Below are 27,527 nucleotides of genomic sequence, written 5' to 3' on the forward strand. Positions count from 1 at the left end.
TAGGTATTTAGCAAGAAATTTGTTACCATCCAGTGAAATAAAAATCTCCAAAACTAAGAACATCAGCCTTGTTTTCAACTTGATGTGTAACATATGTAGCCACTGGATTTGTTGGATTTTGAAATCGTTATAGCCACCAAGGACACTTGAGATTTCTCAGCCCTTAAAGTGAACCTATAATTTTGATGGACAGCCAGTGAGAATGACAGATAGTTAGTGCTAAAACTTAGAAACAGTAACACAAGTAAAACCCATCAAGTCAGTAACTGACAATGATGTCCATTATAATGTACAGTACAGCAATATCTATTCAAAGTTTGCCAATGCCATTGCTAATGCTAGTGCTACTAAAATTAGCCCGTTTAAGCTGGTGGTCATACCAGAACAAGTAAGCCTGTAGCAGTAAAACCCCTGAATGTACTGAAATAAACACTGTGCATTACTGCATTTGTAACAGCAAGAATAAGTTTTCTTCTTCCAAACATTGCATGATTAATGAAAAAAGAGTGGAGCACACTGATTGATTTGCAGCCTTTAATAGTGCAAACAGACCAACATTTCGACACTACTGTGTCTTCATCAGAGTTAAAGGAGGACAAAGGAAAAATGTAATCACACAGTCAACCAAAGATAGGTGTGCATTTGTCATTGGATAGAAAGTGGAACAAGAATTCATCCCTATTGGATAATAGATACAGGGGTGGGGTTTGCCAGAGCCAATGTCCAGGTGCCACACCCATACCTTAAAAACAAGACAGGAAAACAAGAATACACATATCTTTGAGTTACTTGAAATCAAGCACAAAAGTTGTAAGTTCTGCAGCAAATATATCATGAATTAGAGAAAGCATGACAAATTTAGCTCTTCTTTGAGGGCAGAGGGTTCAGCTGTGTTGAGAGTATGAATCCAATATGGCTCTCTGAAAAGCAGTGAGTTAACTACACCACCACCTTCAGAGGACTTTTTGTTTGTCCACTAAACACCAAAAAAACCAAAAAAAAAAAAAACAAATTGCATGATCTGCCTTTAAAGTCATTATCATTTAACTGAAACTAAAGCATGGGAATCCCCAAAGTTGGCACAACCTTTTATACCTTTGTATTTTATTCGCCGTGTAAGGCACATCAAAATGCCAGAGGGAAAGTGTTTGTGTATATACATATACAATACATGCTGGATATCAATAAAACATACCAGCTTGCGCATAAGCACATCTAAAATACGAGTAACGGAAATAGAGGGGATACTTCACATGACTGATGGCCAGAAGTCAAGCGTACTCAAAGCACTTTAAACCCTAATTGGGTTTTTACGTGCCCCAAAGTGTGATTATCCCTAGACTCCATTTTCATTACAGAACCTTCATTACACTCTGCTGCCCAGGCCAATATAGCTACGGAAAATTTAAGGCTATAGGAAGAAAAACAAGCGAGTGAAATAAAGGACTGATTTATTACCTTTCACTCTGTCAAATAATGCCTGTCCTGTGAGGATAGCCTGGCTAAACACTACCTCTTCAGCACAAAGCAGGACAGAGCTAAGGTAAACCAGCGACTGGTGAAGAAAGCTGCACAGCTAGCAGACCCAGATATTTTTCTCCAGAGATCAAACCAGACTTAAAAGGAACATTGATTATTAGACATTCAGGTGGCCAGAGGAGACTATCCTCCCCAGAAAAAACAACAGCCTCAGTTGTTTCAGCAAATGCCCCAAAACAACTTGTTATTTTCACTCTTTGGTTTTTTGTACACATTAAATAAATGTGTTAATTGGTAACCTTTTGTGATGCTGGTACCTTAGGCAGATTTTGGACAGAGCCAAGACACCTGTTACCTCCTGCTTCCAGTCCTCATGCTTAATTAAGCTTATTCGCTGCTGGCTGTAACCTCATGTTTATACACACATGAAAGTGGTGCTGATTTTTCTGTCTCTCGGTAAGAAAGATAATAATGGGTAATAAAGATAAATATGGTAACTATTCCTTTAACCAAGTAATTATTTTATCCCAAACCCACAATCTTTCCATAATCCTAATAGCAATTGTCGTTTTTGTTCCTAAACCTAGCCAAACATTACTTATGGAGGTGTCGGATATGAAAACAGTTTTGTTTTTGCAACAGTGATTTATAATGTTTTGAAAGGTGCTGACAACTGATGCCGTTCTTCCAAATTCGATGTGTCAGATCAGAACATGTGCTCTGGAGGACGAGTACAAACAATGTATTTGGAAGACTCGCTGGGCCAGAAACACAACTCTAATGGGATGCTCATATTGCTCTGTAGTCTTGCCTTAATGGCATGTCAGGTATTTCTGTAGGATTTTTTTAGCAGTCTTTCTACCTTCTACTGGTCACAAATCATCCAGTGTAGCAGGAATTTAATGTAAAAGGAACTTTGCACACAACTGTGGAAATATGCAGCATGCAAATAAATGTATGTTTGATGTCAAGTTGTGATAGACTACTCACCATGTCAGAATAAATAGTTAAATGACTATAATCAACTGGAAATCAGACTCAGAGTCTTAATGAGGCAGTGAAAACACAGCTGCAAACTTGTGCCCAAGTGGGCTGCACTGATGAAGGCAGATGGATGTGATCTGTATAACACTCTGCTATAGAAGCACATCAACAATTTCAAGAGATAGTTTGACAGTAGAAAATAGATAGTAAAAAGTAAAAAGTGACAGAAAACATGTTCCAACCAGTGGGTACATGTTTTTAGATCACCAGGTAACCAGGACAACCCAGACCCATCATTCTTAAAGAGACTTTGACATTGTTGGAAATATGTTTAGTGCTGGTCTCATGCATTCAGATGAGGAGATCAACATAAATTTTAATTTCTGGGCATCCGCTGGATACTGTTCCTCTTTCTCTTTTCAAAGAAAGAATAGGCACTCATAAAATATACTCATATAGGGCTGGTTTTCTACATCTCACCATCGTAAATGTGTCAGTGCCATGGGGGAAACATCAAACCTCTTAACTGAGATACATTATATATTGTTCCTCCTATGGTTAAAAAACAAGGTATGTTCTAACATGCACGAACCTCATACAAAGTAGACTTCTACCTCCTTTAAAAGTGTCGATTTTATTGAAATGACTCTACTTCATTTCATATACCTAAAGTAAAAAATGCAAGCTGTGGCTTCAGTAGCATACTTGATGAGAGCTTCCTTTCTCATGAACTGTCTGCAGCAACCACAAGGTCACTGCAGAGACCTTGTGGTTGCTGCAGAGTTTTGATACTTTCAGAAATTCTTGAAAGAAACTGCAAGTTGCTTATGTATTTTAGTCATAACCTGTCAAAATTATATTGCAATCTCATTAATCCTGGTATGGATACCAGCTATACATCTGACTTAAATGTACAGCTGTGTGCTTCAGGGAAGGGTTAGAAATAGGATAATATTTCAATATCAGTTCAGCAGGGTTCCTAAAGGCAGCAAGCCTGAAATAATTATGACGAATGTGACAGGTTCTTGGTGTGTACGTCGAATGTGCAGAAAACTGTGACCATGGGATGATTTTGACAGACAGTCAAACATCCAGGATGTGAAGTGAGATGCAATCTTCCGTCAACTAGCAACTAGCTGACAATTAACATGCAAATCAGATAATAGCTGTGAGGGATTGTTATCAAAATCCAATAACCAAATGACAAAGAAAGCTATGAAACATGTTCACTTAGTCTGTCACATAGGACATGGAGGTGAAAAGGTGTTGTTTTGTTTCACTATTCCTGGAATTGTGTATTGAATTTACTGTGCAATCTATGTAAAGTTTGATATGTCAGATTAAACATTCAAGTGTAATGCTGTGATTGTGCCACATGATGCAGGTTGTCAATGCATTATGTGGTGCAATCCCAATGCAGAGTGCTAATATTTTTTTGACAATCTCCTGAAGAAATAAAATATAAAATTTGGATTATCACCATTGACAGTGCAGAAACTGTTAACCTGAACATTTTCTGATTATAAAAGTATTTGACTTTACAAGATAAAAACATCCCATGTCAGTGTATCTGTGTATCTATAAATGGGAGAAATGTGCTGCATTGTTACAATCTTATCTTGTTCAATATGTCATAGTCAGTGGGGTAAAAAAAGATATATCTTTCTCAAAGGCCAAATCTAGCTTTCATGAGAATCAATCAAATGCTGTCATCTACCAGTTAATGAAAAATCTTCATGGTTACTAAACTGTAAAAGATAAACTGTCTTTCTATGCCCCAGTTTATATTTTTTCTGCACTTTCAGTTCCTCATTTTAATGTGTTTTATTTGACTTTGATATTTTATTTGTGTTGCACTGCATGTGTTGCCTCAATTAACCTTCTCCATTTCTGCCAAAATGTCAAAGTCAGCCATTATCTTGGAACGAAAGGTTCAATGTAGATGTTTTTCTTAAGTGATCCACATCGAAATTCAGCCTATTTTTTACTGTTAAATGGGGGAGTTACTCCTCTTATCCCTGACATGTGGATATAATATGTAGAAATAAGGACAGAATTCAAAGAAAACTGACTGCCACAGAAAATTTTAATATATATGATACAGGCTGTGTAGGATGGTATTCAAAACAGGTGCCTGACCTTAAACAAAAATCAGAGGGAATAGAGTATGGTATGGTAATACATTGAAAACAAACTGTATTGGATCACAAATCTGTCAAACCTGCATAAGGTCTATCCCTAAGTAATCATCCAGGACAGGTGTTCTTCCTTCAGGGTTGTATTTATATTGATTTACTCACATGCTCAACCAGTGCACTAGTTTGTGTAACTGCATGATGGTTAAATGCCACCAAATAAAAGATAGAAAGACTTTGAGACTCTGAAATGCCAGCAGTTATTTGAGGTATAGTTTATATTCAAGTTGCACAGCTGTGGTGGCAAAAAACCATTCACTGCCCTCCCTTGTGTATTACCTTCAAGCCCATCAGACTGGAATCCGACGTCACCACCTTCCTCTGGGACACTGCTCTGAGCAGTATGCTCACCCTGAACAGCAGGGGGTTTCTCAAGAATCTTTAGAGATCTTGTGACCCATAAGATCATCAGTGCCAGATGAAAAATCACAGGGGTTTAAATTATAATGAAGGCTGAGAGGTGGAATAATTTTCCTCATTGGATGTTATTAACATTTAATAAGATACTACACAGTGTTAAATTGCAGGATGAACCCCACAGTTTAAGAAAATAACTAATTTCTGGTGATAGAAAAGGGGGGCTCCTGAGGTTCTAGATTTTAGGTTCAATCAGTGACATTCATTTTCAACTGAAATGAATGTCACTGAAAAATTATTTTAAAAAGTTTCAAACATATAAAACCATATTGTGATGGGAAAATGTTGTTGTTCGTTTCAGAGTCAGTGTTGGCACTTTTTACCCGTATTTTCTAACAAAAACATTTTGATTTGTACGAGAATTTGTTGATTTCAATAGCATTTTGCTTCTGCATTGAGAAAAATGAGTAATCAGATGTGGAACCTTTGTTACGCTGGGATTTGTTCCTATACGGCGTTCCATTTAAAATACACTGTTTCACTTCCTGTTAGGATTCACAACAGAGCCGAACCGCAGAAGCTAATTCACTGTAGCAGCATTTGGTCAACAAACGTGAATGTAGCATAAATACTGGCCAACAATAATGATTCCTTACACTGTCAACATCAAACTCGCGGCTCGGACGTTGACTGGCACTCTCAATTTGCAGAATAAAACCGCAGTAGATTGGTGAGTACTGCTGCTTCTGCCGTTAGCATCATTTGATAGCTGGTTGATTTTGATCGATTGACAGATGATGTTCCCGAACTGCTTTTTGCATTGAATGTGTTTCATTATATTGTTGCCTTTTGTTGTTGATTAGAAAGATGTCAGTGTTCATTGATGGCGGTAACGTAGATTTTTCTCAACTAAACACAGGAACATACATCCTGGGTCATGTGATGTGACGTTTTGCTGGGCCTGATGAATTTCTGAAGCCTTGTCTGCATAGAAATCTATTAGAGACTGTGACTGTAGTGTGACTCCAGAAAGCCACATTGCCTGGTCTGTGTTAAAACTCCCTTAAATCTTCCTGAAATGTTAAAACTAACAGAAATTTTACAATTTTACACAAGGGTTGCACTATCACCAGGTTTTATTCTACAAAGATACAGCTGATAATGGTTCATATGTTTAAATTTAATCATCTTTGACTGAAATTGTCAAATTATTTACTTCATGTAACTAGACAGTATGTTGTTTGATGATTTTTGTATTAATGGTTTGGTCTTCACCTGCAGCTACTCTTTATTAGTTCCTGTTATTATTTCCTATCTTGGTTTAGAGTCACACACGATTCATCTGTGAGTTTTGTGAGCCTGCTGCACCAGGACTCATTCATTTAAAGTCTGTTTGCACAAAAATCAACTTCAGCTTACCCCATATTTTCAAAATATGGGGTTGATTTAAAATTTTTGTTCAGTCTGGATGTGGTCCAGCCACATATGCATGCAGGCACTGAATGCACGCTGAAATGTAATGTAGACAGAACTTTCAATTAGGCTCATACTATATTCATAGGGAGGGAATACAAACCAGTGCCAGGTCAAACGGCCACGTTCACTGATGTATTCATCTAATAAAATAAATTATTTAGATTCATATTTGCCAATTTACGTAAAATGGACTTGTGCATCCCTTGGCACAATCTCCCACTTACAAACCATCCCTTTTCCTCTGCGTTGGAAATAACATTCAGTTCCCTCACACTTGCCTCATTATTCTTCAACTTTGAACATCCTCTCCCCTCTTCCATTCTCCGCTTTTTATATAGGGGCTGGCAGGGGCTGATAGCTCAGGGATGTCACTCCAGCATTCTTATCATCGATCCAAAGACGTCCCAGACCATCCAGGTGTTGGAGAGGCACAAAGCCAATGTGGTTAAGGTGAGCCAGCCACCTAAGTAGCTCTTCTTTTATCTGTGTAAATGTTTAATACTGTAGGCTTCAAAAAAGAATTTGATGTCTGTCATAAAATACATTTTCTGTGGGAAAAACAAACATAAAGGCTTCAGACAAAATGACTGATAAAGCTTAGATTAAGTTCTTTGTAGAACAGGTTATGTGTAGTCAATGTGTTTCACTGTTCTCTTCTCTCAATTATAAAAATAAGTTATTCATTGAATATTCAGTCCCTGACTGCAAAAACATAAATCTTACCTGTTGTACATTAAGCCAGCATATATTGTAGAAGTGTGTTTTGTAAGCTTTCAGACAGATACCCCACTTTTATCTGTGGTGCGTATTTTAAAATGTCTTTGACATATATTTCAGTTTTTGGCTGATAGTGAATGTGCTTTCTAGGTGAAACACAAACACACACCCACTGGTGAAGTGGTATTATATCACCCTGTATTAATGTTAGTACTGTGTGACCTTGAGCTAAGTTGTTTTTGTCCATCTCTGGCAGATAAATGCAGCACTGCTTTACTGTGTAGCCAATGTTTGCTTAGGAATTGATGGAGAGTCCTATTGTGAGTGTGTGTGTGTGTATGTGCGTATATATGTTTGTGTGTTTTTCAGAAGGGTAAATAATGGGCAATAAATTGTGCAGTGATTATTGTCTTGGCTCAATCCGAGGCTATCATTCCTCACTACAAAGTACACTTTAATCTTGTAAAGCACCGCAGCCACAGCAGCAGACCATTTCTCACCGCCCAGCCTGACACAAGAAAGCTTGGTGGATAAAAAAAAAAAGTAGCCAATGTAAAGGGCATGCCTGTTCAGGAACAAATACACAGACATGATCAACACCATCATAGAGTCATTTGTCTTGTTCCCACAGGGTCTGTAATTTATTTCTTCAGATTTCTGTACCTTTCTCTCCTTAGCCCACATTTACAGTATATGCACAGTAGTAAAATCTTTAATGATGCTAATACATAATAACACATTTGTTTTAAATCACTCTACAGTTAATTGAGAAGTCCTGAGATCTCAGCATCAGTTGTGTGACCAGTGAAGTTCATCATCTTCTATTTCAGGGAGACGTTGTTGCTATCAGCTTTTGTTGTTTACCTTCTTTAGACAAATGGCAAAATATGGAAGTCTTGCAATGTCTCCATAGCGACTGTCAGATAATCAGCATTTTCTTTGTGTTGGTAGGTGAAATGGTCCAGAGAAAACTACTACCATAACTTGAGCTCGCCCTATTCTCTCCGGCTGGCTTCAGGAGATGCCTCGGGGAAGATCATAGTGTGGGATGTAGTCAGCGGCACTGCCCACTGTGAGATCCAGGAGCACTCCAAACCTATCCAGGGTAAGGGATCTTTCAGAAACCCCCTTCCCTTTTATGGTGGCGTGAATCGATTCTTTGTCTAGTCTTAGTCTGTCATTGCTGCACAGGAAGAGGGCATTATCCCCTTAGCCCTGCCAAGAAGATAATTTACGCTGTTTCTGTTGTCAGCTATTTGTTTTCATTAAGATGCTCTTACCATCACTCTCTGTCTGTCCTACTGGTGCACACTACGCCTCCATCCTCTTCATTCCTACAATCTCCTCTCTGTCTTCCTCTCTGTCTCTCTCAGACTTGGAGTGGTTATGGAACCAGGATGCGTCTCGTGATCTGCTGTTGGCCGTCCACCCTCCCAACTACATTGTTCTATGGAATGGAGACACAGGCACCAAGCTGTGGAAGAAGAGCTACGCTGAGAACATCCTCTCCTTTTCGTTTGACCCCTTTGACCCCTCCAACATGGCATGTAGGTGAACAACATGGCATTCTGTCTAAGCCTCTGACTCAACCTTAATACACTCACTCTAACATTTTCTCATTTCCTTGCTCACATATATATTCTCTACGCTGTATTCAGTATCTCTTCTCTCTATATCTCTCTATATAAAGCAAAGAATCTCTGTTTGTCTGTCTGTATGTATGTATGTATGTCCTTTGCATATCTCAAGAACCCTTCATCCAATCTACTTCATACCTGGCAGGTGGATTGCTGGGGAATGAAGGAAGTGCAAAGTTGATGTGTTCAGTTCTCAAGAAATATATGAAAAAAAATACCTCATAAACAATGTCGATTTGCTGCTTCTTCTGCCCGTGGAGTCAACTAACGGAAATATGGACAGTGCCACTCTGCCATTGCAACCTACATTGTGGTCGGAGATTGGATTACATCCACAGCGTTAATGACTTGAAAAGGTTTTAAAAACTTAAGCTCTACTGTTGAACTGTGTACTCTGAACGAAACTTGACATGTACGTTCAAGACTTAGTGCCGGATGTCTCAGGCAAGTTCAGAAATATATAAAAATACCCCATAAACAACGTTGCTTCTGCTTCTTCTTCTGCACATGGATTCAACGAGCGGAAATACGAACAGCGCCACTCTGCCTTTGCAACCCACATTGTGGTCAGAGATGGGATTACACCTGTAGTGATAAGAACTACTATACAGAATGAATTGAAAAAGTTCAGAGAGTTAAAATCTATTCCTGTTCCTCACGCGCAGGAACTTTGTATGTATGCTCAACACATAGTGCAGGATGTCTAAGGCACGCTTTGAACGGGCACTACAGTTCATCCAATCAACTTCAGCTCAACTCAGAATTGTAGTCTCCAGATATTCTGCGTGTGAGGCATTTAGGGAGCTTCAGTAAATTGTAGTGTCTACCAGTAGTCTGCATGAGAGGCGTTTAGGGGACAGGCATTGTTCTCTCTAGGTATTGAGAAATCGGCCTGTTTTGAACGGGCACTGCACCAGTTCGGTAAAGTTCTGCATGATGTCTGCATATTTCTTAAGTAATATAGAAACAATGCGGCACCTCTAGAGGGATGTGTGGCATTCTATTATGCTAACCGTTGAACCGTTGGTAACATCTCATTTTCAATTCTTCACTCGTTTGGAAAAAAGAGGCAATTGACAAAAGAGATTTTTCCAAGTGACACTTGTTAATAGAATACTGGCAGTGTCTTCAGCTGTGACAAGAATATGCAACTTTTTAATGATTTCTTTCTTTTTTTCTCAACAGTGCTGACAAGCGAAGGAATAGTCTTCATCACAGACTTTTCACACTCCAAACCACCAGGCAGTGCTGGCAAAAAGGTCTACATCGCCAGCCCCCACGCAAGCCCCGCTCACACCAAGCCTGCTCCTGCTGCTACTCCGGCCCCTACTGGAGCCAAGAAGGCCCTCAATAAGGTCAAAGTGCTCATCACCAATGAAAAACCCACGTAAGAGCTTACCATGTTACTCACTTTTATAACTATACTTGAGGATGTAATATACAGGATGTTTTAAAGGGGTAGACGGTGAAGTGTTCCTCATGCAAACATACCCAGCTGATGTGAGGGTTGAGCCGTTTGACAGCATCACCTCTTTAATAAGTAGTTTACCTAGTGATGCTCTCACATTAAATGTATGCCCTTAAATCCCAAGCAAAATAAATCTTCAGATTAATCAAACAAATGTGTTAACATCTTATGATGTTAATGTAAGTTGGCAGCAAATCAGTAGTGATGAGCCGCCACTGCAATGATTTTTTTTCCATATTTTAAACCATTTTTTAATTCCATCAAACTAATGTCCATAAATTAGTCTCAGACATCTCCCAAGTCCCTACTCTCTGTAATAAGTGCTCCTGTTGGCTACTGAACAGTTTCATCCCAGCAACTGGCATTGCTCAGGGGCAACTCAATGGAGTTTTATTCAAACAGAATTCTAACAGATAATTTTATTAGACAATTTCTTTTAGACTTGGGGCATCTGCAGCAGCAAAGTGAATGTATGTGCCCTTGACCTGTAATGAATCAGCACCTGTCAGTGTGCATTAATCATGTTTTTTCCTCCGCTGCTGGACAACATATTCATGCACTGGACATATCTGCCTTGATTAATTAAAGCTTTCATCTCATAGATATGACTGCAAACCACAAAGTATAAGATGCAGTATTAGGAGCACATTAACATAATAACATGCCATTTTTGACTGTACGCTCAACAGGTTGAGTCAGCTAGTCTGCAGCAGGGGTTTGATGAGGTGCTGTTGTGAGATGCTGATGCTAACTCGGTGCTGTCTGTTTCCAGTTTTGTTTTTCTGTCACTTGTGCTGCTCTTCCTATTTTTCAGTAAGTGAACTGTCATGTTGGAATTGAATTGTGACATTTTCTTTGTTTGGGAGGAGACAAAACGAAGAAACTAAAAGATTTACCAAGCCTGATGTTCTCTGTAAGAAAGTGAAGTGGCAGGCTTAAATATGTGAGATTAATACTGGATTTAATTTCCTCTGTTTTTTTCATTTTGTGCAAAACATCCATTGAAGACTCTGTCCGTTCAGTTCAGAGCACAGTTTGATGTACAGCTCATACTTTCCATCTAGACGTTAGCTTAATTGATTTGACAAAGATTGGCATTGAAACTGTTCTAGATCAGATAAGATCTGGTTATAAATCATTTATCATAGATGATGTTAGAGAAGAAAATATTACCGATGTCTTTTTAATCCTGAGACACACAAGGCTAACCTAATTTTGACGCCATTAAGTGACTAACTTGGGAAATGGTATCAGGCATACTTTTAAAAAGTTTCGACAGATCAGGACCAAAGCATTGTTTGATGTGCTGGCAGCTTCCTGCCTGAGCGGTTGTGACTGTCAAACAGGCTTATTTATAGCAGCAGCACCCTGGCCGCTCTGTCCACCCACCCAACCAGCTCTAATAACAAACACTCCATTAATCTTACTTGTCTTTATTCTCTCTCCTGCCTCTCTCGTTGTGTCCATTTCAGTCTTGTGTCTTCTCTTGGTATGTGACACCTTCTTGCCTCACCTTTCATGCTGTGTCTAATTTCTCTTGAAGCTAAAGCTATATGACACCAGTCTGCCTGTGTCTCTGTGTCAGTTTTGGTTGTTTATCATATTCAGCGTTACGGTATCTTTCCTCTTTCGCTCTTATTGCCTCCAGTTGATAGATGGAGGATTTAAACAAGACTGCTCTCCTATACTGTTATCAGAAACTCGTTGAATACAGTGCTATATCATGCACATTACTGTCATCAGGCGGCCATTAATCTGGCTGTTAGCCAGCACAGATTTGCTTCCTTTATCAAGATGACAGGAATTGGCTGCACACTAACACGCCAGCATGTCTGTTCATACACTAAATGCACTGTCGAGGAGAATTGCTTGATCACTCAATAAACACAAAGAGAGCACTGTCAGGTTATGAAATAATGGAATCAAGTAATACAATCAGAAGTACAATGCATCATATTTCTGAGAGGCAGAGAATACATATCACCTACTTATCTTTTCTTTGTCTCACATGTTGGCACTCAGCCAGGCCTTAAATACTCTTGTACAGGCTCTGAAAATATCTATAGTTAACCTTAAAGGTTAGTGAACAACCCTCAGATAGAAAGAAAGGTCAAGAGTTCAACTAGCCAAGGAATAGTATTGACATTGCTATCACGTTGAATTAAAGAACAAGCAACTCTATCGTCTAAAGGTTTGTCAAATCAACACGTTAAAGAAACATAGAAATCTCTAGGGATAATGTACACAACATTATTCCACTTATTACATGGCTATTTACTAAAGAAATCTATAATCTGACACAAAATATTGATTTAAAAATGAATTTATTGCTTCCGCTAAAAAAATAGTCAGTTAGATTCTACAGTTGGAGCTGCGTGCATAGCAACGTAAATATCTATGAAAAGTCTGTCCTCGTTCCTTCTTGCCGAGGCTTTGCAGTTGACACTCCTGGAAACACAGTTGTTACTAATGTTACAACTGATAACAATATTACTATTATCACAACTGCTTATCGCTTAAGTTAGTATGTAGCGATAGGCAGCTAGGAGAGACGCTCACCAGATCTGCTGCTGTTGTCTGGATTGGAGGACAGGATCTGTAATAGTAGGAGTCCAGTAGCTCCTCAGGCTGCCGTCACATCTGTGCCTGCAGATTGTAATTTTACCGGACCTCTGTCCACTGATTGATATAATTGGACGTTGTCCTTCAGAGTCTATGATCAGAATTGCGTCCATAGCAACAGTCAATTATTCATAGCAGCGGTCTGCTATTCAGAAATAACAGACCCTATAATGGCATAATTGACCAATCAGAATCGAGTATTCAACAAAGTCGTGTAATTAATAACTATAATTTGTCCTAACTCTGGCTCAGACAACGTAAACTAACTGTTCAACAATCAACTGTGTCATTTTACAAGGAACAAGTTTGAAATAGACACAGCATGAAGAGTTGTGGAATAACAAACTACCACTGAGCGTTTAGTTCAAGAACACCATTTGTAACATGTATAATATATACAAGAAATACATCAAATGATAACCACTATTGAAATATCTCTCACAGCCCACACACAAACACACATGGAGAAACTTTACATTTATTTTTAATGTTTTTAATTCTCAGAAATTTAGTAGTTACACTTTTAATATCAATGTCAGTAATGAGGTTCAATATAAAAGATGACAATATATTATTCACCAGGGCTTATATAATACTTATTAATACTTAAGTTTGCTTCTAATCTAAAGATATGATGTAAAAAACAGAAAATTAAAAATAAAATAATAATTACTTCAACAATAGACATGAGAAACTAGGAGAGTACCTTTTCAAATTTCAAAATGTGCCAAAAAATTCATAAAACCACAAAAGATTAGATCTAAAGTTAAAGAGGGTCATGAATTTTAGAACCTTGTAACTAAATTGAGGAACAAGTTTTATGTTACGGGAACAGTTTTTCATCTGTTTGTGGTGCTTTTGAAATTTCCATGTCCCTGCTGTGGTGAGCCATCTCCAGCTGCTGGTCCTCTGTCAGCCAAGACTGGGGGGGGCCTACATTATAAACATAATTATACACACATTTGGTGCTCATGTGTAGATATAAGCCAAAGTCATGATTCATGCACCCCTGCCTGTCAGTATGAAGTTATTTTGTATTGTCAAGAAGCTACAGCTGAGGTGACTACATAATGTATAAACATGGTTTGATCAGTGTATGTGCACACTCATGTACGCATGTGACAATGTATTACCACTTACTACTGACTGCTGTAGTCTTTATGCCTCAGTCTCAGCAAAGAGCAAAGAGAGAGAGAGAGATGTGAGGAGTGTGTGATGCTTTGAGACTTGGACTGTGGAATATTTTGGGAAGGGCTTGGGCTTATAGAACTTGTCTTCTCTCTTTGTGTTTTTCCTCCTTCTGTCTGAAGATCTGTTGCTCTCTTTTTTGCATCTAAGAGACAGAAGTCTCTTTCACGTTTTTTTTTTCTGATGTTTTACCTTTGGTAGCTCAGACATTTCAGCCCCTATCTCTGCCTCGTCTGACTCCACTGAGCTGGTAACAGTGTGATTTAGCTCAGCAACTCCTAAAGGTTCCTCTGCTGACTCAATTTTATCTGTTATGCCTACCATAGATGATAATAATCTCCATTTTGTTATAAAGTTTGTGCATCTATTATTTGATCTCATCATGACCTAGAGAGGAATGAAGCTGGAGGAATGAGCTATGGCTGTGGATCCGGTCATAGATTCAATGAAAATCATCCCTTTGTTCTTTTCTTGACTTCATCTCTTGACTGAACTGCTAAGCATTTGTGACTGCTGTGTTGTCGTTGGGAGAGAACAGGGCTTGGCTGCTGCCATGACTAATAGAAAATCTAACTAGTTTAAAAACGTGTGAAATAAATTTCAGCAATAAACAGATTTAATTTAACATTGTCAGGGTTCATGGAATGAATAATTTTTGTCTGAGCTGCCAATACCTGCTTAATTCAAAAGCCTCCCATCATTAGACCAAATTCACTTTAAAGTTCTCCCTCATTTGCCTTAGACTCAGAGAGACCACAACAGTAATAACTAATTCATTCAGCCCTGCTGTATGGGAAGACATGAATAAAGATCAAGTGGATCTTAAACATGAGAGTTGTTATTAAACTTGTTTTAGGACCCTCTAATTCATCATCACATTGGTGTGAATAATATTTCCATATTTCATATGCATGTGTTGTTACAGCCATGTCTCATTATATCTTTGGTAATGTGTCTGGAGAATAAGACTGGCAATACGTCAGGCGATCTAGACCTCAATTTTGAGTTATTACAATTTCTTTCTGCCTCTTCCAATATGTCATGTGTACAGTATCTTGAGTTCAGGCAAGTTTAATTTAGTTCACTGTAATTTGGAGTAACAGCTGGGAGCAGAAGGAAAACAAGCATGCAAAATCAAGACAGCGGTGGTGAAAGTAGAAAACGCTGAATCCTGGGAACATTCAGGAAGGGGTGAGGGCATAATTATCCCTGAAACGTGAATTCATTTATCAATAAATACTTTATTTGGTTTTAGACTTTTAGCTCACCGTTTTCAGAGAACATGCCAACGTTTTCCAGTTAAGAAAAGAATTTGTCAGTGAAATTGATTTTCTTTTCCTGTTTTCCTGTCGTTCCTCTTCTTCGTGGCCCTGTAGTGCAGAGGCGGTGACGTTGAACGACTGTCTGCAGCTGTCCTACCTCCCTTCCAAGAGGAACCACATGCTGCTGCTTTATCCCAGAGAGATCCTCATCCTGGACCTGGAGCTCAGCCAGACGGTGGGTGTGGTGGCCATCGAGCGCTCCGGGGTGCCTTTCATCCAGGTGAGACGGTCTATATATGTACAGTAAATTCTGTGTAATAAGGATTTTAGTAGAGCTCGATGGAATCAAAGTTTGTGGAAACCATATATATAAAAGGAGTTAGCCTAGTTTTAGTGGGCATGGTGCCAGTAGGATGGATTTCAAGGTCGGAATTCTGTCAGATGTTTTTTAATTAATTGGAATGAGATGGAAAGACACTTCCGGTGTGCGTTTGGAAACTACAAGCAAACACAACTTGCTAAATGTTTGCACTGCTGCCTTAGTTTGTCTAGGTACGATAAAGGAAAGGATGGCTGTGCTGTCTCTCTGTAACATGCTTCCTACATCACCATCTTTCCCTCCCCTCGAATGAACTTTTATTGCATTACTTCGAGAGATTTACCAAATCTGTCTTTTTTTTAATGGATGATTTTTCCAAGAAGCCAATTCCCCCTGCCGTGAATGATCAAGTTCTCTACTTTTCTTCCTCCCCCTCCGTGTTCACGTCATCACGGTCTGACAACTGCACAGCAGGGCCATGCAGTCCTTAGGTACAGCAAAAACCAGCGCACATACATCCTCTGACTTCTTGTACCTTTCAGCAGTCCCATTCAGCAGCATCGGTGACCTTTAGGTTCCAATTCTTTGCTTTTGGAGCCTGGATTTCTAATTGGAAATTGATGAATGCTGTGGGGGTATTAGAAAGAGGATTTGTCACGGCTACAGAGCCAGTAATGGAACAGAAACTGCCTCTTGGTGTCACTCTGTTAACTGTGCTTTCACTCCTAACTTTCTGTGTCTGCCTGTGAAGGAATGACCATTGTAGTGACTTGTCATTACACTGAGTAGATCTTGTGCTTTTCATTGTGGTGGTTCTGCTCAGTTTGAGCCATAATTTTCCCCTTTTTAAATGTGTAACCTTGAAGTTCATGCCTATATGCACATGCATTGACTAGTTTACTGTTCCTCACTTGATCACAGTGGATAATTGACATTCTATGTGTGTGAAATTGTGTTCTGTTCTAAATTTTATCACGCATCCATAAATCATACTTTCTTTTGCTTATCATTGATCCTGATTTAATAAATGTTTCCAAGGTTAAACGCTACAAAAGGTGGAGAACAAGGCTTTGTAGTCAAAGAGTCCTAAAGTCACAGAGCAGGAGTAGAGGGGTATTACTCAGCCACCCAGGCTCTGTGCAGCCAACGCCTCCTTTCTGTAAGTGTTATAAAGTGCTTGTCACACAGCCAATTTGCATGACTGATGACACGGCTTCAGCAAATGTCCAAGCTGGAGTTTAGAAGCCAAGAAGAGATGGGGAGATACAAACAGCTACACAGCTATACTTTATATTGTCAGATCTGGCACATACACATGCGCACAATATGCACTAGATTGCCATTTCATCAAGTACATCTACAGTAGCTATGAATCTAATGCAGTTCATTACAAATTCTGTCCCTGTGAAGTTAAAATGTTCAGTTTTTGTTGACGTCATTAGGGGTTTAGGTGTGTGTGAGGCGTGGCCTTTTGGTCACATAGTGTATGAACATGAGGGGAGTTAAGGGGAGGATGCAGGAGGTGTTGGATCTAGTTTTACAATGATAAGTTGAAAAAGAGCAGTTGACAAAATGACAAAGGGTGCTCAAAATTGAAAAATGATAAATGGAAACTACCAGTAATTACAAAAAATATAGGCTTACTGATGAAATCTCCTGCTTAGCATCTGTTCCTTACTGTGAAATTTGAAAATGACAATAGGCCATGAAAATATGTTGTTCAGTCGGTCAACCACTGTAGTCCAAACTGAAATATCTTAATAAGTATCAGATGGATTTGCCATGGAATTTTGTACAGACATTCATAGACCCCAGAGGATGAATCCTACTGACTTTAGTGATCCCTTGACTTCCTCATGTGCCACCAGCAGGTTGACATGGATGAAATGGATCTATGCGTTGCCATGACGGTCAGGTGGTTGGTCAGTCAACCACTTTAGTCCAGACTGAAATATCTCAACTATCTGATAGATTTCTATTAAATTAAAATTCTATTAAATGGTACAGATATCCATGGTGCCCTGAGGATTAACCTTAATAACTTTGTCATCCCCTGACTTTCCCTGTAGCACCATCATTGGGTCAACATTTCAATTTGTGTTATGATGAAATACTTGTTAAACTGATGACATTGTGCCAATTACCAAATGTTAGCATGCTAATATGTTAAACTAATATGGTGAACAGGTGAACTTTATATCTGACCTGCTAAATTTCAACATGTTAATATTGTCATTGTGAGCATGTTAGCATACTGATTTTTAGCATTTAGCTCAAAGCAAAGCTGTGCTGAAGTACAGCCTCACAGAGCCACTGAAGACTCTTGTTTAAATCTTGTTTAAAAGTGAATACTTTTATCATCACGAAGGCGCAGCTGCTGACATAATGACTACTGTTGTTTTATTCTATCTTTCTGTGATGATCAACAAATAGAAGATTACTACTTTAGTTACTTTTTAAATGACAATAAAACAGACTGACATATGGGCTTATTTGATTCAGCTTAGATTTTGTGTACAGTTGTGTGTGTACTAAGTTTTGATAGAACTACACATGCAAAAGTGCCAGCCTGTCTCCCAAAGACAGCTGGCAAACCTGATCATGAACACACACATCATCACTAACTGTGTCCCCGACTCTCTGTGTTTAGGTGATCCCCTGTGCTCAGAGGGATGCCCTGTACTGTCTCCATGAGAACGGGTGTATCACCCTTCGAGTGTGTCGCTCCACTACCGCTCCTGAAGAGGTAGCAGGTATGAAACCCCTTCAAGCACACTTGTGCACACATACAGTGTATGCTAATAGTACTGTACTCACTCACAAACCATTCTCATTCTCGTGTCGTCTTCCAGGCATCATCTATTCAGCCACACTGCACTGCAGTCAGAGGCTATAGCCTTTTTCTATGCTCCAGTGGGCATTTAGCCTCTTACTGTCTCATTTATCTTTGGCTTAGTGTTATAGTCTATTGTCTTGCCAAATCTCTCTCTCTCCCTGTTACTTACTCTTCTTGCTATCTCTTCCACACTATTCTCTGTCTACCCATCTCTCTCTCTCTCTCTCTCTGCCAGTTCTTTGAGTCTCTCACATACTCATTTATTCTCTTATTTCCTGTCCTCCTTTCTTATCTCCTTAAATCCTTCCCTCTATTTCTACCCTCCTACTCTACTTTCCTCTCACAATTACTCAAAATTCGTCTTCACTTGTCTGGCCACCGCTCTTTCATCCACTCTTATCTACTCCTTTCTTTATTAACATTTACTAAATGTCTTATCCCACATTTGTGTCTCCCTCCATTCACATCGCTCTCCCACCGTCTCAGACGATCTCTGTCGACCTTTCTACTGCACTTATCTCCTTCTATTTTCTCTCTCCCCTCTCTCTCTCCCAGATCCAGAACAGAGTAGCCAGGAGCTTGTGTATGACCTTCGCTCTCAGTGCGATGCTATCCGAGTCACTAAGACAGTCCGGCCATATCGCATGGTTATCTGCCCTGTCAACGAGAACAATGCTGCGCTCACAGTCAGCGACGGCAGAGTCATGTTGTGGGAGCTCAAAGCCCACACCGGCAGGGCTCCTGCCAATCCTAGGTATACACACATACAGAAAGCTTTGCAGGTGGTGGCCTAAAGGGGGAAGGTAACAGTTAAAAGTCTGAACACTTTGTGAGGTGCCTTAAATAAACTGACTTTAAACTACGTAATCCTCTGACCTAAATTTAGTCTTCTTAGTGACTGTCACAGGTAGGGTGTGCAGTGACTTTAACTATCGTTGATGAGCCCTGCTTTCCTTTGATGGAGCACTCCCTTGCTGCTGTTGAGGAGACAGTTTTGTATTTCTCTCTTAAGTTGGCTTCCTGTGTGAGGCAGAGAGAGGTTTGTCAGCTAGTGAGAAACACCGGAATTTAATTCAGGCAAACAAGACAAATCCGCAACCTTGCATTAAAGAGAGAGATTGCATGTTCTTGACTTTTGTAGCACTGCTTTGTGATGTATTGCCGTATTATAATCTCGTCTAGTTTGAATTAATCTGCTTGAAGTACTTAGGTTTTCTATTTCAGGGACTATTCAGATGCAAGCACTTGGCTTTCACGCTTCACTAAATTGATATTCTTCCCTGCGATTGTCTGATGCTCAATGTGTCTATCTGAAAGCCAAAACAAATCCTAAAAAGAAGTTAGGTTAGACATGAATTAGATTTCTGTTAAAACTCTCTTAGTGAGATGTGTTGTCACAGTGTGCTGAGCACATAGAGATAAATTAAGATGAGTTATTTAGGTTGAGACACTTCACTGCGCTGCACCTGTTCGATTTACAGATTAAAGCCTGGTTGTAACAAGTTGTATCACAGTTTGCAGCCCACATAAAAACATTTTTTTTCTAGAAGTCCTCTCTTTTTTTAATTGAGCAGCATCCAATCAATATGAGGAATCATTACTCATTTCATCATGTACAAGTGCTGCTGTCTCCCTCTGGGTCAGTAAATTTTTAAAGAGCGGATCACATTCATCATTCTCACAAGCATTTATCACTCCCTATTCACTTGGTTCTAATAATGAATGTGCACCATGCTTTCCAAATGTATTTGATTAATATTCTCTCTCTTCCTCTGTGTCAGTTCGGGGCTGTCGCCACTCTACTCCCCTGTGTCATTTTGTGGAGCTCTACTGGGTCCAAACCAGAAAAGGATTCAGGATCTCTCTCTCAACAGCATGATCGGTATGACTGTACACATCAGCACCTACAAGCGCCAGATATGTTGCCGTGTACAGCATCTCAAAGTTTGGTGTTTCAGAGTCAGCATGTCACATATATTTTTTGTTGCAATAAAAGCTTCATCTCTCTATAGGACAACTTTCAGTTTCGAAAACAAAAAAACAAAGAAAAGTGAGAACTCAAAAGAATGAAGGAGATGGAGCTGTAGGTGTGTGTGTGTGCATCAGGCCCTCTCATATATTTTATTATACCTGTGTGAGTTGTATGGGCCTCAGGGCAGCACTTCACTTTCTGCTTTCATGTGTGACTGCTGGTTTCTCCTCTATGCACTACACAGGCCGGCATTATTCCCTAGACTGACTGGCTCTGCACAAAGAGTCTCATGGGTGCTTGGCCCTTCCTTTCTTTCACTTTTGACTCTTTACCGTCATATCCTCCTGCTTAAGATGCGTTTCCCCCTCTGTAGTCTTCTCCACTCGCCCCCTCCCTCTCTCTCTCTCATCTCTGTTGATTTAGAACAGAGCTGCCTATCAAAAGACGAATGTGGGTATGAAATAGTAATAAGATGCAGAATTTTTTTTTTCCTTTGTCAGTTGTATTCAGTGATAGTCAAACTGCCTGCCAGCTGAGGGCCTTGGGGAGGTAGAGCAGTAGTGGTGATGCTGGCATGAGAGGGGAGGATTTTGTTGTCTCTCCCCTCTCACACACACTCACTCATGCACGGATTTGAGCCAGCAACTGCCTGGAGCTCTGACTGACAGTTGCTAACTAAAGCTCTTGTTATGAAGAAATGTCACTGGCCCGCAGGTTGCTAAAATTCTACACTGATACAGCTAGTTTGTTGCTAAAATTTGATGCTAAAGTTGTTGGAGACTGACACAAGAAGGGCATCAGATGGACAGAAAGACAAACAAATCATTGCTTTAGGCATTAGCTGCCACCTGCAAAACCATATTTGCATCCTTTTCATATTTTGATTTGCTATGCATGGCAATCCGTTGTATCTGTGGTGTATTGATCTACTGGTTTGTTTGTTGTCCTCATTTCATTTTATTATATCTACTAGTTGCAATGCTGCTCATTTAGACATTAAATTTATAGTGTAAAGAAGGCTATTATGATGCATGAAATGAAAACCAAATGGATTTTTCAACCAGTGCCAAATATAACTTCAAGGTTGTTGCACCTTCAGAGGATGTCCTCTAGCTCTGCAGCACATACACAAAAGGAGATGATTGCCCGTTTAAAACATATAAAATATAGTCATTAACTGTCTGACTGTGAGGAGCATGGCCATCAAAATCCATGCATCAGTAAAGTAGGGTGTGTTTAGGCCCTTGAAGATATTAAAGGTCCTGGGGCTTACATTTATGGTGAAAACTGGTGTTAAATTCTGTGACTGTGTGGGATTAGAAATTCGATGAAATCAGCAAATTAGGTTTAACTAGATGAAGCCTATAGATACTCCTGTGTAAAACATGGGTCAGTGGCTTAATTGTCTCAACTCCCCACTATATCCTTGAGATCATTAAATCGGAACAACTTGAGGCCTGAGCTTAATGAAACAAACAGTATTTGTTCTTTTTTGCTGGCTCCAGCTGCAGTCAAATTGTGCTTTTCTTAGTTAGCCAAAGAACGTCTTTGACTTGTATCAGTAAGGACAGGTTCACACTTTTATTCGTAAGAGTGCTAATGAGCTCTATTACAAATACCTATCTAGAAATGTGGGAAAAAAGGTAAAGAGAGATAACTGCACACATCTTCTCTCCATGCTAAAAGAGATTAGGTTTATTCCAACATGCTTTGGCTTATGGCTTCATCAGGGTACAAATGACATTGTGTCACAGGACTAAGTAGGATGAGTCATACCTGCACAAAATTAGGACACTGTCTCATGTATTACTGTATACAGCCTCATCTGAAAGGAGCTACTTTGGGATGCTGTTCAATAGTTGATACTGTCGCTGTTTGTTTGTTAGGTATGTGCAGTAGGTGGGCTTGTTACAAGCTCCAAACACTATACTTTGTGTCTTGAGCTTTCTTCCAGTTGCTTGTGTTTGATTATGTCTGATATTGTTGATTACTTTTGTTCATGTTGTCACTGAAGAGAGGCTGTCTAAATCCTGCCCATATTTTCTTGCCCTTTCACACATATATTATACAAAGAAGTTCAAAAAGTTATAGGGAACCAAAGAAGGAAAGTTGTGATGCAGTTATTTTGCTGCCAAACATGTCATCTAAATTGGATCTGCTTGACTAATTTTAATGTACGCCTATAATCATATTGGGCACAGTGAGATCAACATATATGCAGTATGAAAGGACTCGGATAAGGGGCAAAAAAACCTAATCAGTAAAGCCTAATTGTGGCTTCAATTACAGTGATTGTTTCTATGTCATTTAGTAAACAGGCGTCAACTTGTAATATTGATTTATGGCGGACTGCACACTCTATGCCCTGTGTTAAAGATGAAGGAGAAAACAGTCTTCACTCTTTTCTTCAAATTACAGGAAAAGTAAATAAATAACATAGAAGTAGAAAAAGGGATATTTAATGGACATTTAATGTTCTTGTAGCATTGCTGAACATTTACTGTTTACTGTATTTTTTAATTTAAAAATTCCTCCATTGATATGTAAGTTTTGTGAATGCCCCCTTAAACCTTTCTTTGTTGTTTTTATCTCTAGGTCAGACCTTGATAGCTGGTGAGGTTCCTCCTCCATCATCCAACCAGCAAGAAGTCCAGTTGAAGTTCTTGCTCACTGGCCTACTGTCTGGTCTGCCGCTGCCACCATTTGCCATCCGCATGTGTCCACCTCTTACCACCAAAAACATCAACCATTACCAACCCCTGCTGGCTGTTGGTACGTAATAATGCAAAATACAATCACATGCACACACATACGCATGTGCGCGTATGCACACACACACACACACACAATACAAAGCTCACTTAACAGCAAGGCGCTACTACTGGCACTACATGTTTCAAGTTCTGTTCTGTGTAAAGAACGGTGATGAATCCCAAAGAGAAAGTACTGTGGCCTGAAGTGTATATAGTAGTATATGGAACACTTATGTAGCATATGTATTATATGGATCATTGGTATAGATCAGAGCTTCTCAAAGTCCAGACCAACCACCAACCAATTTTTTGGGGGTGTTTTGTTCAAATATCTTTCTCCGGAATCGCTAACTACACTTTTAAAAGGCCCATCACAGTCACATAATCACATCAAACAAGTGGTGCTACACATAGGCCCATTCAGTTTACTTACTTACGAACAGTAGTTAAATTTAGTTTTTGTCTTTTCACAAAAACCTAGAGCTGATTTGTACACTTTGTCCATTGCTAAGTTTATTTTTTTCATCACAATTGCTGTTTTAGGAATCCAGTTGCATCAATGCAGCAGTTCATAGATAAAACCAAATATAAACAGACTGTGATGAATAGTCCTAGCAACACACCAAACCATACATAATCAATAGGCGAACTCTGGTCCGGATCTGGACCGAGCAACAATTTAATCCGGACCGGGACAAAAATTGAACTGCAACCTGACCCACACTGTTTTTGAATGACACATTGCTATCACATCACCTCACCTGTCATCACTACCTGCCACAGTATGCAAGGTTGTTGTGGAATGTAGGAGCTCCTATTGATAAAGTAAAATGGCTTGTTCACAACTAACTGATACAAAAAAGAAAGGTTGACAGTGAAAAGCATGAGGGATGACTGGACTGAGGGATATGCGTTCATTTTGCCTGAGGGAAGTTGGAGACCATTTTGCTTGGTATGCAGTGAAACAGTGGAAACATAATGAAGAGTGGGAACACAAAACGCCACTACAGGACCAAACATGCCTGTTTTAGACAAACCTATCCTAAAGTGCAGAGGTAAGAACCACAAAACTGAACCAGTTGAAGTCGTGATATCAAGGCTCCAGCAGAATAATTATAAAATCAAATATTTTCAACAATGAATGCACTGAAGAACTCATTAATGAACACTTACACCAGTGTCTCTACCTGGCCATTGTACCTTTTTATGCTCAGGTTTAAGGACTTTGCGCTGAAAGATCATTGTATAATGCAGTTACAAAGTTACAAAGTTTTGCACAGCGTGCAGTTTAAGTGCATGGAGTGCTTCATGATATTGGTGTGTTTATTTTTAAAATGGTTTTTGAATTGGATTCATCCGCGGTTACCATGGAAACCACCAATGCATCTATCAAACCTCCCTGACTCTGACCTACATGAAGACACCCATTTCCTTGCAGAGGTTAATTAAACTTCATTCATTCATTCATTTACTGGCAGATGGAGAACTCAGGAAGTAACCACTTAGTTTACTTGGAGTTTGGTTATCAGTGTTATACTGTAAATCTTATTTTGGTATTGGTATTTGGAGTCGATCGTAAGTTAAAATTTTTTTGTCAATCTAATGTTTTCAAAGTCAAAAATGAACCTTCATGCTCAAAATAAAAATATATGTTTATGTATGAAAAATTTGTAGCACCTTCAAGCAATCAACAGTGTAAACAGGAAGTCAGTATCATTCCTTTTTAAATGTAGATATTACTTTGTTTTAATAGAGAAATATCTGTATTTCATGAATAATGGTCATCGTGTAGTTTATAGTTACAGTACAGTACAACAGTTACAACTGGCAGTTAGGTGTAAATACAAATAACTGCATGAGAGCAAGTTTGTGTGCTGCAACCTGTTTTCTGATTTAGTTATATGTAAATCTTCACTTAAAAACTTATATTGTGATATTGTTTCTTCACAAGGAATAGCAAAGATTAATCTCTTTAAAAATAATAAGAAAATAGGGCAAATTCCATTTTTTTTTTTTTTTTTCAGAAAAGCTGTAAATTCATACAGTCAACATGTATCAGTCAAAAATATTTATACACATAATAATTTAAAACATAGGTCTGGTTTATAGTTTAACCACCATTCTGAATTAGTACTCAAGGTATAGTTCACCACCAAACACTACCAGCAACTACCAGCTACTACCTACTATAAGGAAGAACACACTTTAAAACATAGAGGAGGATTTTGAACACAGTGATTATGTCCAAAATAATGGGGGACACAATTATTGTGTCTTGATAATTGGGCGTCATCTTCCTGTGCCAGAGCCAGAAAGTCAGAAAAATCGCTGTTAAAATGGCAACAACTTTGGATGAGATTGATGGAGCTGCACAGGTTGTTGTAAAGAAATTTACAGAAATCACAGCTCTTAAATTGGCATGGATAAATCAGTTACTGCTGATTGGTTAGGGCAAAATAAAACCCCTCCTTCTGACATTAACACAACACTAGTCTGAATAATGCACTGATATGAAAAGGGCAGTTCATTGTGATTCGTGGGCAACCACATTATAAGAGGCATTTTTAGGTTGTAGAAAAAGGTAGTCACAATAAAATAAACCTCTCTCCATTATTCAGGTCTGCAATGTCAATTTTTTACTTTTATAAGGACTCCTCTTCCTGTATTATCAGGGAGCTCCACCATTTAATATCCCCTGAACTCTTGTGTCTCTCTCTTCCTTTGTCCGCCTGTTTTTGCTTCACAGAAAGAGACTTGCAAAAGTCTAGCTAGACCTCATGATGAGGGTCAAGGGAGTTTCAATGGAGGACAGGTAGATCAACATCAGCCTTCCCACACTATAGAGAAACCACATGACTGTAACCAGTGTGGTAAGATGTTCAGTGAACCAAAATATTTAAGGCGACATAAGAGAATTCACACTGGAGAAAAGCCTTACTTCTGTGACCAGTGTGGCACAAGTTTTCATCAATCAGTGCATTTGAAGACTCATCAACGTATTCACACCAGAGAAAAGCCTTACCTCTGTGACCAGTGTGGCACAAGTTTTCGTCAATCAGCGCATTTGAAGACTCATCAACGTATTCACACCAGAGAAAAGCCTTACCTCTGTGACCAGTGTGGCACAAGTTTTCGTCAATCAGCGCATTTGAAGACTCATCAACGTATTCACACCAGAGAAAAGCCTTACCTCTGTGACCAGTGTGGCACTAGTTTTCATCAGTTAATGCATTTGAAGGCTCATCAGCATATTCACACCACAGAAAAGCTTTACCCATGTGATCAATGTGGGAAGATGTTCTGTCTCAGCAAACTTGAAGGTTCATCAGCACAACCGCAGTGAAGAAAAGCATCATCAGTGCACTAATACAGTTTAGAACGTCTATTTAAACTGTATGACAACTGGCTGTAAAAAGATTATATGTGGTTTGCAAAAGTGTCATGAAATTGTCTCAATTATATTCATATACATGCAAGTTAAGCTGTCAAATTGTATTGTTTACTTCCACTATCAAAGCTACAGCAGCAAACACACACACACACTTGCACACACACTCATGATCACAAAGCTCACTGAAGCAAGGCACTACCTTAATACAGCAATGCGTGAGCATGCTTAAATTGAAGGATTCTACAACAGTCTGCTGCCTTGTTAATTTTATCAACATGCTAAAGCCTAGTAATTGCAGTGTGTGTGTATATAAAAAGCCTAAAGGTGCTTCCAGACAGCGAGCAGTTTCCCATTGTGGCAGCATCGATGTTCTGTGCTTTGAATCAGTCTTAACAGGGTGCATTGCCACCGTCGCAGTTCCTAGATCTAAGATCCTATCAGCCTATACGTGCAACAAATAGGTATTATAAAAATGATTGGTTTACAATAAAGGTTGAACTTGTATAAATTATTAATTATTATTACAGCACTTGATTAATGTACTGGCTTATTTTACCTTTCTGATAATAGCAAAATATATATTTAACATTTGAATAGTGGAAGCATAAAATAATTATTTTGTATGAAGTATCCATCCCAGTAACTTGCACAGGGATGTTACTGGTGGTGTGTGTGTGGCCTGAGCTGGTTTGAGTCATATCTCAGTCATGGTTTTAGAGTGTCTGTTTTAAACACTGTAGTTTTGAAAATATACTCTGTCTCAGTGCTCGTCATTCACCTTACCATCTCTATAACTACCACAGATTTGGCCGTTGAGAAGAAGAAGCTTGTCTGGTTTGAAATTTTGAAAGTTGCTGCCCAGTGATGAGAG

At 39.1% G+C, this 27,527-nt stretch overlaps 1 protein-coding gene across 1 annotated transcript in view; it reads left to right on the forward strand.

Moving 5' to 3' along the window:
• Window positions 1-5,548: 5,548 nt before the first annotated feature.
• The window catches only part of wdr11 (WD repeat domain 11), a 57,904-nt gene continuing 35,925 nt past the window's right edge, over window positions 5,549-27,527 (forward strand). Inside the window, exons 1-10 of the mRNA XM_067609618.1 lie at window positions 5,549-5,745; window positions 6,830-6,941; window positions 8,160-8,313; window positions 8,582-8,755; window positions 10,031-10,232; window positions 15,500-15,665; window positions 18,355-18,457; window positions 19,096-19,294; window positions 20,322-20,422; window positions 23,108-23,284. Coding sequence (XP_067465719.1) covers window positions 5,660-5,745; window positions 6,830-6,941; window positions 8,160-8,313; window positions 8,582-8,755; window positions 10,031-10,232; window positions 15,500-15,665; window positions 18,355-18,457; window positions 19,096-19,294; window positions 20,322-20,422; window positions 23,108-23,284 — 1,474 coding nt within the window. The 5' untranslated portion in view covers window positions 5,549-5,659. The remainder of the gene's footprint in view (window positions 5,746-6,829; window positions 6,942-8,159; window positions 8,314-8,581; window positions 8,756-10,030; window positions 10,233-15,499; window positions 15,666-18,354; window positions 18,458-19,095; window positions 19,295-20,321; window positions 20,423-23,107; window positions 23,285-27,527) is intronic.

This window comes from Thunnus thynnus, chromosome 14, assembly GCF_963924715.1.
Source record: "Thunnus thynnus chromosome 14, fThuThy2.1, whole genome shotgun sequence".
In the NCBI taxonomy this organism is placed as follows: domain Eukaryota; kingdom Metazoa; phylum Chordata; class Actinopteri; order Scombriformes; family Scombridae; genus Thunnus; species Thunnus thynnus.